At 40.0% G+C, this 17723-nt stretch overlaps 1 protein-coding gene across 6 annotated transcripts in view; it reads left to right on the top strand.

Moving 5' to 3' along the window:
- LOC108704796 (serine/threonine-protein kinase WNK3) overlaps positions 1-15899 on the top strand; it is a 69769-nt gene extending 53870 nt beyond the window's left edge. For all 6 annotated transcript variants that reach the window (XM_041573137.1, XM_041573132.1, XM_041573134.1 and 3 more), the window contains exons 18-23: positions 807-900; positions 1444-1571; positions 2951-3447; positions 6532-6737; positions 11318-11511; positions 14226-15899. In XM_041573137.1, coding sequence (XP_041429071.1) covers positions 807-900; positions 1444-1571; positions 2951-3447; positions 6532-6737; positions 11318-11511; positions 14226-14540 — 1434 coding nt within the window. In that variant the 3' untranslated portion in view covers positions 14541-15899. The remainder of the gene's footprint in view (positions 1-806; positions 901-1443; positions 1572-2950; positions 3448-6531; positions 6738-11317; positions 11512-14225) is intronic.
- The last annotated feature ends 1824 nt before the right edge of the window (positions 15900-17723 follow it).

Raw genomic sequence — 17723 nt, 5'->3', positions numbered from 1 at the left:
AGCTGTAATTAGGGATGCACAGAATCCACTATTTTGGAATCGGCGAACCCCCGAATCCTTCGTGAAAGATTCGGCCGTATACCGAATTCCGAATCCTAATTTGCATATAAAAATTAGGGATGGGAAGGGGAAAACATTTTTAACTTCCTTGTTTTGTGACAAAGTCAAGTGATTTCCCTCCCACCCATAATTTGCATATGCAAATTCAGATTTGGTTCGGCGGGCAGAAGGATTCGTCCGAATTCTGCTGAAAAAGGCCGAATCCTGGCCAAATCCCGAACCGAATCCTGGATTTGGTGCATCCCTAGTTGTAATATAGGTGTGTAGGCAGCCATCTCAGGCTGGTCATGTGCTTTCAGAAAGAGCCAGCACTTAAGGATGGAATTGCTTTCTGGCAGGCTGTCGTTTCTCCTACTCAATGTAACTGAATGTGTCACAGTGGGACCTGGATTTTACTATTGAGTGCTGTTCTTAGATCTACCAGGCAGCTGTTTTCTTGTGTTAGGGAGCTGTTATCTGTTTACCTTCCCATTTTTCTGTTGTTAGGCGGCTCGGGGGGGGGGGGAAATCACTCCAACTTGCCCTACAGCAGTAAAGAGTGACTGAAGTTTATTAGAGCAGAAGTCACGTGACTGGGGCACCTGGGAAACTGACAACATATCTAGCCATATGTCAGATTTCAAAATTAAATTTAAAAAAATCTGCTCTTTTGAGAAATATTACTGCTATAATATGCATACCTAGTATTTATATTCAGTGTTTTATATCTTCTTCCCTCCCCCCTCCCTGTGTCACTACTTTTTCAGGAGAGTTCCGAAGATGCCTGGGTACCTGGAAGTTCCTCCCATACTTGTCCCAAGCGCTCTATGGGTACTGGAGCCACGCATCTGCAATCAGGAGGTGGATATTTTGGCCTAAGCTTTACTTGTCCTAGTCTCAAAAATCCCATTAGCAAGAAACCGTGGGCTCGCAAATTAAAAAGCTGGGCATGCAGATTGCGGCATTCCAACAGCTTATTCAAGAGGTCAAGAGTCCGGCAAGGTAGTGTTACTTACAGTTAGGCCCGTACCATAGGACACATCCCTTTTGGTTATTTCCGTACGTATATATTTATTTTAGTGAGTTATCTTTATTTCATTTATTCATCCTCAGAAATATTCCCTCACGTCTCTTGCTCCTCACTATTGTCTTTTTGTGTTTTGTCTAGCTGTGTGTTGTTTGTCAGAGCCCTCGGGCTATCATTGCTTCTTGTCTTTCATGTGTCCGGCTGGTTTAAGCCCAAGCATGGCATTGTGTATTTTAGCTGGAGCCCGCACGCACTATTATGTCCTGCTCTTTTCACCTCCCTGTTTGTGGCAGGTTTTCAGGAATGTTTCTATTGTTATAGCAGCTTTACTCCTACTTACTAAATGTACTCACCAGCGGGAGCTTCTGTCTTTTTAGTTGAAGAGGAGGGAGCGAGACTGGACATATCTGATGCCACGCAGAGGGTCGTTGAAGCGTTTGCTGAATGTGCCTTGTCAGAAGGGTCGCCATCTATAACCGGTGCCTTCAAACGTGGCCGTTTCCAGGTGAATATCAAAGGAGAACTAAACCGTAAATGAATATGGCTAAAAATGTCATGTTTTATATAGTGAACTTATTGCACGAGCCTAAAGTTTGAGCTTGTCAATAGCAGCAATGATCCAGGACTTCAAACTTGTCACAGGGGGTCACCATCTTGGAAAGTGTCTGTGACACTCACATGCTCAGTGGGCTCTGAGCAGCTGTTGAGAAGCTAAGCTTAGGGCTCGTCACTAATTATCCAGCAGAAAATGAGCTTCCCTGGCTGTAATATAAGCTGATGCTACAGGGCTGATTATTAAATTCTGATGCTAATTGCAATGGTTTCTGTGCTGCCATGTAGTAATTATCTGTATTAATTACTAATCAGCCTTATATTGTGACATTTCTATTCTATGTGTACTGTATATTGTGAGTGGGTCCCTAAGATCATTAAGTGACAGCAGCACAGAGCATGTGCAGTGAATCAGCAGAAAAGAAGATGGGGAGCTACTGGGGCATCTTTGGAGACGCAGATCTTTACTGCTAAAGGGCTGTGGTTGCCTTGGGCTGGTACAGGAGCACAAAACATCATGTACAACATTTCTAGCTACTTCTTTAGTTTAACTATCCTTGTCCTTTAAAGGGGTGGTTCAACTTTAAGGTAACTTTTAATATGTTATAGAATGTCCACTTCTAAGCAATTGGTCTCCATTATTTATTTTATATAGGTTTATAATTATTTGCCTTTTTCTTCTGACTCTTTGCAGCTTTCAAATGGGCGTCGCTGACCCTTTCTAAAAAGCAAATGCTCTGTAAAGCGATGGCTAATTTTTAATTACTGATCTTTCTATTCAGACCCTCTCCTATTTATATTCCAGTGTCTTTTTTTTGATGCATGGTTGCTCGGGTAATTCGGGCCCCAGCAACCAGATTGCTTAAAATGCAAACTGCTGAATAAAAAGCTAAATAAAGGTGGCCATACACGGGCCGATAAAAACTGCCGACAGACCGAGTCGGCAGATCTCGATCGGAAGGGACTAAAAATCCCGTCGGATCGCGGCCGCATCTGTTCGTTGATGCGGTCCCACGATCCGACCGCCCGTTAGGCACCGTTAGGATCCGATCGTTGGGCCCTAGGGCCCACGATCGGATCAGCCCGATATTGCCCACCTCAAAGTGGGCATATCGGAGGGAGATCCGCTCGTTTGGCGACATCGCCAAACGAGCGGATCTCTCCATGTATGGCCACCTTAACTCAAAAACCACAAATAATAAAAAAATGAGCACGAAATGCAAATTGTCTCCGAATATCACTCTTTACGTCATACTAAAAGTTATCTTAGCATATAGAAACCATTAGCTGCGCTAGCAGATCAAGACCTTACATGGGTCTGTTTTATTTCAGGTTGTTTCTGTTCCACAACAAGAGCAGCCTGCTGCAAGTGAATCAGCTGCTGCTCCATCACAATGCTGTTACCCAGATAATCCACTTTTACAAGAGACTGAATCTGCTAATGCAAAAGCTGAAGACACTCAGCAATCTGCCAGCACTGCATGTGAGACTGACTCTTCCTCCCTCACACCTGATAGAGAACTGGATGAAACCTCAGCCAACGGCAGCAGTGCTCAGTCAAGTTCAGCCGTGTGCATGAAAGATATGAAGAAGCCGAGCGGCTGTAAGAAACAGCCAAGCAGTGATTCTGAACTATCTGCTACTCCAGGCAGGCCCCTGGATTTCAAAGGGAGAGATAAAGATGCGGCACAGCAACCCCAGGGGGAGAAAATGTATAAGCAGAAGCAGAATTCCTTCTTATACTCTCCATCTTCCCCCATGAGCAGTGATGATGAGTCCGAGTTAGAAGATGAAGATTTGAAAGTGGAACTTCAGAAGCTGCGAGAAAAGTTAGCAATTTATACTGTTTATTTTTTTGTTTTTTCACTAGCATATTGCTGAAGGTTAAAACTTGTTTTTAATCTAGATGTTTGATATTTATTACTCATCATTGCATTCAGATCCTCTCCTATACACTTTTTAACAATGCTTTGTTTCTAGGCTCCCTTAACCTAGCAACCAGATGCCTAATTAAAGGGGAACAATCGCAAAAATAAGCTTCATCATACTGAAATAAGAAACTTTCTAAATACAATCAATTAAAAATTTTATCCTTACTATCCCTCTCTTCATTTGTATCTCTTCATTCTATCTTCATGCAGCAGTTGGTGTCAGATAATCAATGATAGTTATATTCAAAATATCTTATAGGGGGGGGGGGCTTCCTTTCCTAGCAGACGAATAAAAGCTCACTCAAATAACTGATTCCAGTACAAATATAATCTTAACAAAATAACTGCCTTTTGCACAAATTCTGCATGTAGAGAGACACTAAAGATTAGTTTTGGTCTAATATTAATTAGGGATGCACCGAATCCAGGATTCGGCCAGGATTCTGCCTTCTTTTAGCAGGATTCTGATTTGGCAGAACCAAATCCTAATTTGCATACGCAAATTATGGACGGGGAGGGAAATCGTGTAACTTTTTGTCACAAAACAAGGAAGTAAAAATGTTTTCACCTTCCCACACCTAATTTGCATGTGTAAATTAGGATCCGGTTAGGTATTCGGCCGAATCTTTCGTGAACGATTCTTGGGTTTGGTCGAATCTTAAATAGTGGATTCGGTGCATCCCTAAATATTAACCATTTTGTTCCTGTAGTGCCAGCCCTATTGTTCCACGTTTTGTCTTTGATATTTTCTGTGCAGCTTGTCCTGACAACACATGTGGCATGACAGTCCCAAACAAGAAACGTTAATAATAATGATTATGATAATGAGGAGTGAGAGGCGTATGCTGTGTTATCGAGTAGGTATAGGTTGTGTTATATATATATATATATATATATATATATATATATATATATATATATATATATATATATATATATATATATATATATGGGATCCGTTATCCAGAAAGCTCCAAATTACGGAAAGCCCACCTCCGATAGACTCCATTTTATCCAAATAATCCAAATTCTTAAAAATGATTTCCCTTTTTCTCTTTAATAATAAAACAGTAGCTTGTACTTGATCCCAACTAAGATATAATGAATCCTTACTGGAAGCAAAACCAGCCTTTTGGGTTTATTTAAGTTTACATGATTTTCTAGTAGACTCAAGGTATGAAGATCCAAATTATGGAAAGATCTGTTATCCGGAAAGCCACAGGGCCTGAGCATTCTGTATAACAGGCCCCATACATGTGTGTATATTTTCTTTGTTAAGCCTGCCAATCATACTAAATCCATTATACATTCAATAGGATATTGGTTATATGCTATGTAAGCTGGGCCCTACATTCCTTCACTGCCATCTTTTCTGCTACTAAGGATCTTCTTGTTGAGATAAAGCTTCTGGATTTAATTGTGCAGATTGTTTAAAAGCAGGCTGATACTGCTTGTGAAGCCCTTTTGTTTTTGCTTGGTGTTACTTACCTTTTAGGGTCAGGGCACACGCTCCGATCCGGGGAGATTAGTCGCCCGGCGACAAATATCCTCTTCTTCGGGGCGACTAATCTCCCCAAACTGCCTCCCGCCAGCTAGAGTGTAAATCGTCGGCGGGATGGCACTCGGAGTGCTTCAATTTTCGAAGTCGCCCGAAGTTGCCTCACTAGGAAACTTCAGAAAATTAAGCCATCTACGATTTACATTGTAGCCGTGGGAGGCAGTTCGGGGAGATTAGTCACCCCGAAGAAGAGATTTGTCGCCGGGCGACTAATCTCCCCGAATCTGAGCGTGTGCCCTGACCCTTAGTGTTAGAGAGAGAACAGAAACACCAAGAACAAAGAATTTTTTTTATTGCACAGATATTAATGATAAGAGAAGTATTATGGAGAAAATGCATACGCTTTATCTATTGAGTACTCGAGCTGCATAAGGAATGTTTGCAGTGTTGTTCTGTAATGGAAAGCTCTGCAGTATTTACATGATGTGCTGGCAAAGCACTTTATATTTCTGTCAGTGAATATATAACCTCCCTTGGTTATAGATCGGCAAAGCCATCAAAGCTTACTTTGTCACCGTGAATAAAATGTACTGCTGCCTCGTACCATTAAGATAATATAAATGCAGTTTCAAAAAGCTTGAACAGTATTACAGTTATAGGGATCAATGAAAATGTAATAATAAACGTAATCACGCTGGAATAAGAAACTATCTAATTCTAATCAATTAAAATTTCTGTACTGTTTGTGAAATAATGACGTTTATATTCACTCTCCCTCTCTCAGCATCTGTTTCTCTTCATTCTGTCTTCATGCAGCAGTTGGGTGTCAGATAATCATGGACAGTTACATCCAATATATCTTATGGGGGGCTTTCTTTCCAAGCAGATGTATTAGAGCTCACTCAAATAACTGATTCCACTACAATCAAAATCTAACAAAATAACTGCCTTTTGCACAAATTCTGCATGTAGAGAGACATGATGTCTAGTGATTTTAATAGAGTGAGCTCTAATACATCTTCGAGGTGTAAAAGGAGTCCCACCCAATAAGATATATTTAAATTTGGACACCCAACTCCTGCATGAAGGGAGACACATGTGGAGAGAGGGAGAGTAAAGAATAACTTGATTATATTTATAAAATGTCTTATTTTAGCATGATGAAGCTTATATTAAATTTTCATTTTTGCGAAAGTTCCCCTTTAAATGTGCTAAACTTAATTTAAGCATTAAATAAACACAGTAATATTTTTTGCCACTAATATGGATTCACACAGCTTTGTTAGGATCAAGAACAAGGTGCTGTCTTACTAGAGAGAAAAAGGAAATCATTTAAAAAAAATTAGAATTGTTTGCCTAAAATGGACAGTCTGTAGTGATGTGCAAGTCGGGCTTTTCCCGAACCGCTCCCACCGGCCTGTGTGGATATCCCTAATCAAAATTATCCTGATAGGTCTTTTTGTATTTTTTTTTTTCATCTAAAGGCACATTCAGGAGGTGGTGACTCTTCAAGCCCAGCAAAACGGTGAACTGGAAGAGCTGTATGCACGCTTGAAGTCTTTAAGGGAAAGCAAAGCACAGTCTTCAGATACCTTTTCCCAGCCGTTATCCCCTCGTCGCCCCAGGTCACTAAAGAGTAAAATGCGCAGCAGACCCCAGTCCCTAACTCACATGGACAATGGGCTTTCAGGTGAGTCATCCTGATTAGCAGCATAATCCCGTCTGATGATTTGAAAAACAAAAAAAATTCTATTTTTAGTATAGAACAGTTGGTTGCCGGGTAAAATGTATGCTTTTATATACTTGAAATGTAAATCTCCCACTGTAAAAAGTTGCTTTAAGAGGATCTCAAGTACACAAGCATATTATTATCCCTAATGTAAAATAATCACTGCTCTGCTTCAAAGTAAAGAAGAGGCAATTACTGGGTTGGAACTGCACTGAAGCCTTTAGTGGTGTGAACCAGCCACCTTCTATCAGAAACAGCAAGTGTCGGCAGCTGTCAATAAACCCTGTATAGCTGAAAAAAACAGTACCTTTTCAAGAAAAATAATTAGGGAGGTTGTCTTGCCAGCCGTAGTAGAGTCCTGCGCGGAACCAATTTGTTAAATCCGAACCCGACCCGCATACTTACCCGCTTGGACCCGCAACCCGACCTGCAAGTACCTTGTTCACAACCTGATCCACGACCCGCTGGCAATCAAGAAACAGAAAGTGCTGTCATTGTAAACCGGAAATTATATCATTTGAAGTTGGAGTGATCGGAAAAAAACAGGAAGTTCTGTCATTGTAAACCAGAAGTGACATCATTGGAAGTAGGTGGAATTAGAAGAAAAGGAGTAAAAGTTGCTATTGAGAAGACCCGCGACCCACAAACCCGAATAACCGCCGACCTGCGTCTATTCCCACTCCCGAAACTTCCGCAGGTTTTTGTGGGTAACCCGCGGGCACCTGACCCGCTGCAGGACTCTTAAGCCGTAGTTTAAAAAGTCAAAGCTTTATTTCAGGCTGATGAAGTGCGAAAACGAGGCATGAAATGCGTCAGGTGATTACACATGTCATAGTAAGGAAAGTACAACTCCTGTTCATGGTTTTTATTATAGCCTGAAATAAAGCTTTGACTTTTTAAACTTCGGACTGGAGACCAGTACGCAGAGGTTCCTGCAGCGGTGGGAGGTGTGCCCCATTTGAGGGAGAACACGGGATACAGGCATGTATGCTTATTTGTATATAATTGCTTTACTCCCCCCCCCCCCAAAAAAATGCCTTACTACTACTACTATATAAACTGATGATGATGCCTCAAAATAAATTGTTAGGCAGTAAATAGGGCCTTAATTTGTAATTTATCTAAATTATACAAGTTTGATGTTTTTACTTGTTTGTAGAAGCCATAAGGCATAGCTTTTCTAGCCTTATTCCCAGCTGAAGTTTAGTTTGTCCTTTAAACACTAGAATGGTAGTTTTCCCTTTGGAGGACAATATCTATTAGCTCTCTGCTAGCAGCATCTAGTGGTGTTAGCAGATAATGCTGCTGCTAGCTTATGGAAGATGTACCCAGTATAGGAAAGCAATGCAGGTAGGGGATCTACTATCCAGAATGCTTGGGTCCCGAAGTTTTCCATAATTTAGATAACCACACATAGATATTATAATAATTAATAATAATAATAATAATAATTAATATAATCAACAGCTGGAAGTGCCAGCAAAGTATTGTCCAGTATTGAAAGGGGTATAGACTTAAAGGGGTGGTTCACCTTTAAGTTAACTTTTAGTATGTTTAGTTGTTCTAAGCAACTTTTCAGTTGATCTTCATTATTTTTTTTTTATATATATATATAGTTTTTTAATTATTTGCTGTCTTCTTCTGACTCTTTCCAGCTTTCAAATGGGGGGGGGGGGTCACTGACCCCCATCAAAAAACAAATGCTCTGTAAGGCTACATATGTGTTGTTATTGCTACTTCTTATTCCTCATCTTTCAAGCCCTCTCCCATTTATATTCGAGTCTCTTATTCAATCATTGCATGGTTGCTAGGAAAAATTGGACTCTAGCAACCAGATTGCTGTAATTGCAAACTGCAGAGCTGCTGAATAAAAAGCTAAATAACTCAGAAACCACAAATAACATACCTCCCAACTGTCCCTTTTTCGGAGGGACAGTCCCTCTTTTGACAGCTCAACCCGCAGTCCCTCATTTGTACTGGAAAGTCCCTGTTTTCTCTGCAATGAACAACCAGAAAAGGAAACCGTTTCTTACTTAATTGGCTTTTAGCAGAGAGCACAGAACAGCTAACAGGTGCAAATAAGATACTTTGTAACAATTTTGAGACACAAAAAACACAGTTTAGATAAGGAGAAATATTTTCAAACTTTCATAACCTGCCAAATTTTGTAAAACTTACACGGTAATTAGGGGGTTTGGCCACAAAAATGGGTGTGGTTAAAAAAATTTGCCGCACTACATGCGGAAAAATTTTTTGTCCCTCTTTTTACTTCCAAAATGTTGGGAGGTATGAAATAACAAAAAGTGAAAACCAATAGCAAACCGTCTCAGAATATCACCCTCTACATCATACTTCAAGCTAACTCAAAGGTGAACAACCCATTTAAGGAAGGAGTGGTTTTATCTTACTCTTAACAAAGCACTGTTAAGACTCCATCTAGAGTATTCCAATCCTTCAAAGCATATTAATGAAACAGAGAAAGTCAAAAGAAGAGCTACTAAGCTTGTAAAGGCAAAGAAAGTTCTGAGTTAATCTAATCGTTCTGCCTGACAGGAACTTCAAACCTGCTCAATTGTCCTCTAACCAATTTTTGGGCAGATATTGGTCGGGTAGGCCTGTAAGAGGACCCCAAAGATGGTCTTATAAGCTACCGACTCAGTCCATTGTTTGTGTATGGTCACCTTTTTTCAGCAGTATGTCCTTCCAGCAGATGCATGGGCATCCGTTCAAATTAGAAAAAAGGTGCAGAAATTTTTACAATGAGACCTGCAAAAGTTGTGGAATTCTGTCCCTTAGGCTGTTGTACAGGCAGAAAAATGTTCATAGCATCAAGAGAGTTTCGGATGCCTTTTTAGAAAGTGAGAAAATACGAAGTCCCTGAAATTAACCCTTCCTACAAAGTAGACAGAGGGACTGGTCCAATTTCCACCTTCGGATTCAGAAAGGAATTTTATATCACAAGTTGGAGAGACTGCATATAGGTTTTTTTGCCTTCCATTGAATCAGCTAGCAGTTCGGCAGGGTTCACTAAAGCAGGCTCAGAGAAGCAGATCCACTCCATGCAGGTGAAACAAGCCATCCTTAAGCTGCAAAAACAGAAAAAAAAACCCAATCGAGAAATTGCTACAATAGTAGTATTACAGTTTGGTATATCCAGAGAAAGAAATCACTGGTGAACTCAGCAACGCAAAAAGACCTGTACGTCCACGGTGGATGATCGCAGAATCATTTCCATGGAGAAGAGAAACCCCTTCACAACAGCCAAACAAGTGAACAACACTCTCCAATAGGTACAGTATCCATATCCAAGTCTACCATAAAGAAAAGACTGCATGAAAGTAAATACAGAGGGTGCACTGCAAGGTGCAAGCCACTCATAAGCATCAAGAATAGAAAGGCTAGATTGGACTTGGATTAAAAAAAAATCTAAAAAAGCCAGCACAGTTCTGGAAGAACATTCTTTGGACAGACGAAATAAAGATCAACATCTACCAGAATGATGGCAAGAAAAAAGTATGTAGAAGGTGTGGAACAGCTCATAATCCGAAAAAAAAGCACATGAAGTATAAAACATTTGGGAGGCAGTGTGATGGCTGGGGCGTGCATGGCTGCCAGTGGCACTGGGACACTAGTGTTTATCCATCATGTGACACAGGACAGGAGCAGCCAAATGAATTCTGAGCTGTTCAGAGACACTGTCTGCTCAAATCCAGCTAAATGCAGTCACATTGATTGGGAGGTGTTTCATAATGACCCAAAACATACAGCCAAAGCAACCCAGGAGTTTATTAAAGCAAAGAAGTGGAATATTCTTCAATGGCCAAGTCAGTCACCTGATCTGAACCCAATTGAGCTGCATTTCACTTGTTGAAGACTAAACTTCGGACAGAAAGGCCCACAGATAAAAAGCAACTGAAAGGCCTTGCAGAGCATTAAAAAGGAGGAAACCCAGAATCTGGTGATGTCCATGAGTTCAAAACTTCAGGCTGTCATTGCCAGCAAAGGGTTTTCAACTAAGTATTAGAAATGAACATTTTATTTTCAGTTTTTTTATTTGTCCAATTACCTTTGAGCCCCTGAAATGAAGTGATTGTGTTTAGTTTCTCACATTTTTATGCAATCTTTTTGTACAACCCACTGGATTAAAGCTGAAAGTCTGCAGTTCAACTGCATCTGAGTTGTTTCGTTTAAAATTCATTGTGGTAATGTACAGAACCAAAAATCTGTCCAAAGATTCATGGGCCTAACTGTAGCTTGTTTACAATATATGAGGGTCATTTATAAACACTGGACAAGGCTTTACCTACCCAGTAGCCAATGCCAACCATTCAAATGTTTGCTTTCATTAGTTTACCTGCACCCGATTCAGAAAAGATAATCGGTTATTGGTTGCTATGGGTTACTGCCCAGGTACAAATGTGTCGCATGTTTATAAAGACAAACAGAAAACTTTTTACCCTCAGCAATGTTATATCTATGGTTACTGTTAGCATAACAAGATAAGACCATGTGTTGACTGCTTTTATTCTTTTCCTGCTCAGACCACCAGGGCAGCGAAAGCAATTCTGATGCTTGCCAACAGTCCTTGTCAGAGAAGAAGAGCATGTTCACAGATGACTTTCATAAGCTGGTAGATGACTGGGCAAAGGAAAACGCTGTATTGAAACCCAGTCTGAATCAGATCAAACAGACTCAGAGTCGCCTAGAGTCTGATAACTGGGGTCGGACCTATGAGGTGAGAAGGATTTAGCAAATAATGAGACTGTACGGCAGAGCATTTTAAAAATCAGTAGAGGCTAACCCAAGGTAAACCTCAGTGATCCCTTAAAATGTGTTTTTAATTATAATTTAGAGGGAAATTATATTTTTATGAAACCAGAGAGTACAAAGCTTCATAGCCAGCTGTTTCTGTGTGTAGCCCTTCACATTTATAGTAGAAATAAATAGAATTACTTAGCTTAATGTAGGGATGCAATAAATCCACTATTTTGGATTCAGCCGAACACCGAATCCTTCTCGAAAAGGTTCGGCCGAATACTGAACTGAATCCTAATTTATATATGCAAATTATGGGTGGGAAGGGGAAACCCTTTTTTACTTTCTTGTTTCGTGACAAAAAGTGGTGATTTCCTATCCCGTCTCTAATTTGCATATGCAAATTAGGATTCGGTTCAGCCTGGAAGAAGGATTTAAATCCGAATACTGCTGAAAAAGGCAGAATCCCGAGCTGAATCCTGGATTCGGTGCATCGTTCGCTTCATGTAAATCGTTTACATCAATTCAACAAACATCAGGGAGCCCCAAGACCTTTGGTGCATGACCTTGTTTTGTTCCCGATAAAGAGATTATCCAAATTCCTGGCACCCACTTGGGATTCGAGGTGAAGTTTCTAACCCAAAGTGGAAGCTTTCTTTTATAGTCAAGATCTAAAGAGACCTCTAACCCCAAATGCTGACCTATGTAATATCGTTAGCTGAGGAGACCTCTTAGCCCAAATGCTGACCTGTGCAATAATATTAGCATTTCTAACAGATCAGCATATGCAACTTTTCAATTGGTCTGCATTATTTATAGATTTTGAATTGTTTGCCTTCTTCTTGTGACTCTTTCCAGCTTTCAAAAGAAGGGTCACTGACCCTAACTAAAAACAAATGCTCTGTAAGGCTACATATGTATTGTTACTTTTTATTACTCATCTTACTATTCAGCCCCTCTCCTATTCATATTCCAGTCTCTCATTCAAATGAATGCATGGTTGCTAGGATAATTTGGACCCTAGCAAACAGACTGCTTGAAATTGCAAACAGGAGAGCTGCTGAATAAAAGCAAATAACTTAAAAACCACAAATAATAAAAAATGTAGAACAATTGCAAATTGTTTGCGAATATCACTCTCTACATCATACTAAAAGTTAATTTAAAGGTGAACAACCCCTTTAATCTGGATACATATCTAGAGTGTTGTCCTCACTAGTGGACCAACATTTGGGGTACAGGCTATTTTGAGATTATTAGGGTGATTGTAGATCACAGTGCATATTACACTGAAATCTGTCGGATAATAACTCCGGAATGCTGCCAATAGTTTCTTTTGTAGATACATGAGAAAAACACAGGTGGCCACTTTTAGAGAGTGGCTTTTAGATAAATCTACTGTTGAACAGATGGAAGATTAGTATTCTCAGAAATAACATGCAGGACTGATACCATGTCACATGCCTCCCTTGGGTGGGATTCAAAACTTCACCCACACAGCAGGGAATAACAAATAATATTTCTAGTTTGCCTTAAAGCAAAAACCATCTAGTAAAATAGAAATTCTTGATGGGGATGCTAATGCATGGATTTTATCTGCTCCTCCGGGGCCTTTATTATGGAAGGCGCGTACTTGCAGTTCAAAGGCAACTAGAGGTTCACCACTACTGCATCCCTTGTTCAGGCCCCTAACAAATAGTGGGGTTGGTGCTGGTCGATGATCTAACAAGTATCGCATTCCTAGAATAACATACTGAGATAATGGTGACTACAGCTGTATCACAGATGCAGGGGAGACAAGCAGCTTTGTCGTTTTACAAAGAATAACGATGGCTGATTTGTTCTTATGTTTAAATGTTTTTTTTGTTTTTCATATTAAAAATGCAAGATTTCAAACCAAAGATCAAAGCTATTCAATGAGGCACACCTATACAACTGATATACAATCTACTTTTTAATCGGCGATGCCACCTAAAAAAATTACTAGATTGAGTAAATTAAACCAAAACCAACAACCTAACTCAGGGAATTTTTTTTGCAAGATTCTTAACTGTTTTACAATCCTACAACAAGGAATGAAAACGACATTTTATGGACACATCAGATTAACGACTATAAAAAAATTATAACCGTAACAAGCCCAGAATACGTGGTTCGAAGGTAGAATCAATTTGGTCCCAGAATATTGACCGCGTTTCAGTAAATCTTCTTTTTATATTGGGTTCTGCTGATTTAATTTTTCATGACTGATTAATATAATAATTTTCCTTAAACTGGCCATAGACGCAAAGATCCGATCGTACGAATCCTCGATTCATATGACTTTCGGACCGTGTGTCGAGGGTCCCGACATTTTTCGTGCCATGCCGATTGGTCGTTGAGCCGATCGGAGAGGTTAGATAATTTCTGTCGGCTGCCAATAATATCTCTGCATGTATTGCCTGTCCCCAGACTGTCACCAGCTTTTGTCGGCATAAACTTTCGTACGATTGCTGTCAGGGGCAGAACATCGGCTGATCTGTTCTTTTACTACTTTATTTAAACTGAAGGTTAGCGGCAGGTCGGGAGATGGGGAAGTCCGATGATTTGAACAATCAGATCTTTGCGTCTATGTTTGCGTCTATGTCCATCTTAAGTTACTGTGTTTCATTTCTAGTCTACCAACAACCTTTTTCCATTTTGCTTCCCATTTAGAGTACAACAGCCACATCCGGCTATTCATCCGCATGGATCCCTCCACTGTCTCAGATTCATGGCTCTTTGCCTGCTGCTGTCTCTCAGTCTCTTGTGCTCACCAACTTTACTGCTGGAGCAATGCCAGCATACTCCGTGCCACCAACCTGCCAATTCACTGGAGTGAGTAGTAGTGGCTATCCAGTACAATGGTCTGCCCAAGCTCCGGTTGTCTCACCCCAGAATCTCACAGCATACCAGCCTGGCATCGGAGTTCAAGCTTTTTCAACCTCAACAGCTCAGAAGGCAACTGTAATCCCAACATCTCCAAAATGATGTCAATGACCTAAGACTTTTCTTTTCCCTTAGTACCTCTGACTAAAGGAATTGCCCATTGCATACTTTTGTTTGCTTCTTTGTTTGGGAGGAGTTACTAGGGTGTACAGACTTTTCATAATGATACCTTTTTCCATGGGTTCATCTATCCCCCTTTAACATGTTGAAACTGTGTAGGTTGTTTCAATATCTTCACCAAATGCTAGTTATGTTTACTTAACAATATGTTTAGCTTCTTTTTCTTAATAGGGATAAGAAGGAAACACCTCATAAGGCAGTCAAATGTGCCATACAGGCCAATGAATGTGTTCCCACCCAAGCAGGCCTTTGGAAGATATGTGGGGCAGATCTGTACTGTATCTGACTGCATTCCCAAAGTACCATAAGCCTTTATCACAACCATATTGCTCTGTTGCGGTGTATCATTGCTGAAATGAACAGCAGGTCCGGACCGGCAATCTGTGGATTGTGGCAAATGCCAGAGGGGCTGCTGTCAGATCACTTTTTATTGGGTTGGTGGGGGTTGTGTGTACTTAAAATGTCAGCGCCTTTTTTTGAATCCCAGTTCAGATCTGATGAGCAGTCGCCTCACAAATCCTTAAAATTGTTTTTTGTTTTTTTTTATGGCAGTTATACATTTTTTTGGATGGTAAATCCCTGCAGTTATTCTGCATTTTTGTAGCAGAAAGTGAAACCTTGCTGCAGTCTGTCTTTAACACAAAACCTGAAATGACGGTTTTACTTCTGTGATGGACTGCTTTATCTGTATATAATATCTCCTTTCAGTGGCTTAACCCTCCTATATATGATATGAACTGAAGGAGGATAAATGCCCTTTCCGCCATGTTTTTGGCCCTGCTCTGGAGCAGATTACAAGCCCCATTGCCTTTCCAGCTCTCCCTTGATCTATCCCCATAATTCTTTTAACAAAGGAGCCTTTTTTCATCTTTGTCTTTTTGCACAAGTGCTGCTTCTGCTCTGCCCGCAGACTCTTGCTGTGCCTTTGGAGGGTATTGTACGTTCTGCCATTCTTGAAATCGGCCATTAGCAAATTTGTATGTCGGTGTGCTTACACCATCTCTCAAACTGAGGAATTTTTATTGTTTAGCTCGTTGTAGATAAGGTTTTATACTTGAATATTCTGTGTGATTTCTTTTTTTTGTTTTTAAACTTCTTTTTTCCTTTCTGACTTTGAAGGCTATACAAGTATGCACAAAGCAGGCATAGTTGAAATCATTTCCCGTTATATTGCTTAAAAAAATTCTTATTGTTATGTTAAAGGTCATACAAGTGTCTATAGGGAGTCAACATACAGGTAAGGAAAGAATAACCTTGCATCAGGCCAATACTCGTTTAATTCAAAAATAACCAGGGTTTATCCATAATAGCAACATAAACAATGACAAAGCAAGAGAACATTTTATTATTTGATTAAGCCTGTGTTTCTCTGTAGTTTTCCAAAAATTCTCCAAGCATTTAAAAGGACACTTAGACCATAGCTGTAATGCATTAGACTTGGATTCAGTGCAGGGAGACCTAATGAGCTCAGCATAAAGAACATCTTGCTGCCATTTGTTTTTGCTTCTGTGCTAAGTGAAACAGTGAAGCATGGCTCAATTAAACAGAGAAGTCGCTGACTCTTCCCAAAATCCACCCACCCACACACAGACAGGAGACGGAAGTAATTCTAAAGCAAAATGAACCTTCATTTGCAAATACAAAACTAACTTTTATGTTGTTGACTATGGGTATATATTTTATCTTCCAATACTAGTCCCGTGTTGCTTGCGGGAGGGAGATTGAAAGCTGGCGACTCTGAAACGATTGCCTACTGCAAAATATCTTTTATTCATATGGACGTGGAAACGTGAAATGACTCCGTGCACATAAATGCCATTTGGTAGAATGTATGATTTCAAAACCCATGTTTGCTTAAGTAACTTGTATGTTCCTTCTTTTTTTTATTTTTTATTAATATATATATATATATATATATATATATTTTTTTTTATCTACCTCGTTTTGTAGAGCCCAACTGGTTGCCTATCAGAGAGGGTCTTCCTGTATCTCTTGCCTTCCTCTCTGTTGTCCATTGTCTGTTTCAGCTGACCGCCGACTGCCTGTTTGTGCCACAAGTATGTCCTCTGTATCTTTAGTGGCCTTTATTTAAACAAAAACAAAACAGGGAAGCAGAGAAGACATCCGTGCATCTGCATAAAGATTTTCTAACTGTATATATTTGTGCATCAAAAGAATGTTCTCTGCCGAGCACCATTTCCCAAAGAGGCTACGTTTACAATGATCGGTAGCCATGACAGCTTGAGGTCAGGTGGCCACACTCCTGCCAATTTAAACAGAGGGAGTTTTTTGGTTCTGAGGGCTGTTGGGTTGATTCCTGGAAGTTACAAAAAAAAAAAAGGCAAGTTTGAGTAGTTTTAATAGACGCACATTTTTGAAAACCCTGTGCTGTGTAATGCAGGACTCTAAATATAGATTCCGTTTTGATCTTGTCTAACCTGGAGTTGGAAAATGTCAAGGTCATAGTTAAAAAGACCCTGGTTTTTTAATATATATTTCTCCTTTGTTTATTGTACAGCAATTTGTATACATTGTGGTGAAGTGTTTGAAAATGTTGCTGCTTTTAATGCCATATCACTTTGTGTAACGTTGAGTGTGGAGATGCCGTGGAGCACAAGTCCGCCCGTGGTGGGTATAGCTGTGATTTTCATTGTACTGATTGTTTGTAAAGTGCTTTGTTGGCATTTAAAGCTGTATAAAGTGAAACATTAATGTGGAACGATAACTTTTTTTTTTTTTTTACACAGTGACATCTCCTAAGGAGACACAATTACTTGAGCACTTTTTTTTCACTCTCTTGCATTTTGCACCCGTCTCTAAGATCCACCCTTACCCGGCCAGATATGAAATACTTGTAATGTAGTGTTCGTTTTACAGTGCAGCTTTGCTTTCATTAGTGCAGTGTCAGTGATTTGTTAAAGGCTTGCTCAGACTTTATTTATGAATTGCTTCGCCTCTGCAAAGATCGTTATTGTAAAATTCAAACCCCTCGCCTGAACATTGGACTTCTGACCGTTAGACTTGCGTTGCATCATAGTCCGAAAGTCAGTTGCGTGAGTTCTGTTCCCCCACTGACCCTACTGATGGTTGGATTTATAACGCTTA

This window comes from Xenopus laevis, chromosome 8L (assembly GCF_017654675.1).
Source record: "Xenopus laevis strain J_2021 chromosome 8L, Xenopus_laevis_v10.1, whole genome shotgun sequence".
Lineage (NCBI taxonomy): Eukaryota > Metazoa > Chordata > Amphibia > Anura > Pipidae > Xenopus > Xenopus laevis.
Note: the sequence above shows the minus strand (reverse complement) of the source record. Positions and strands in the feature narration are given on the sequence as shown.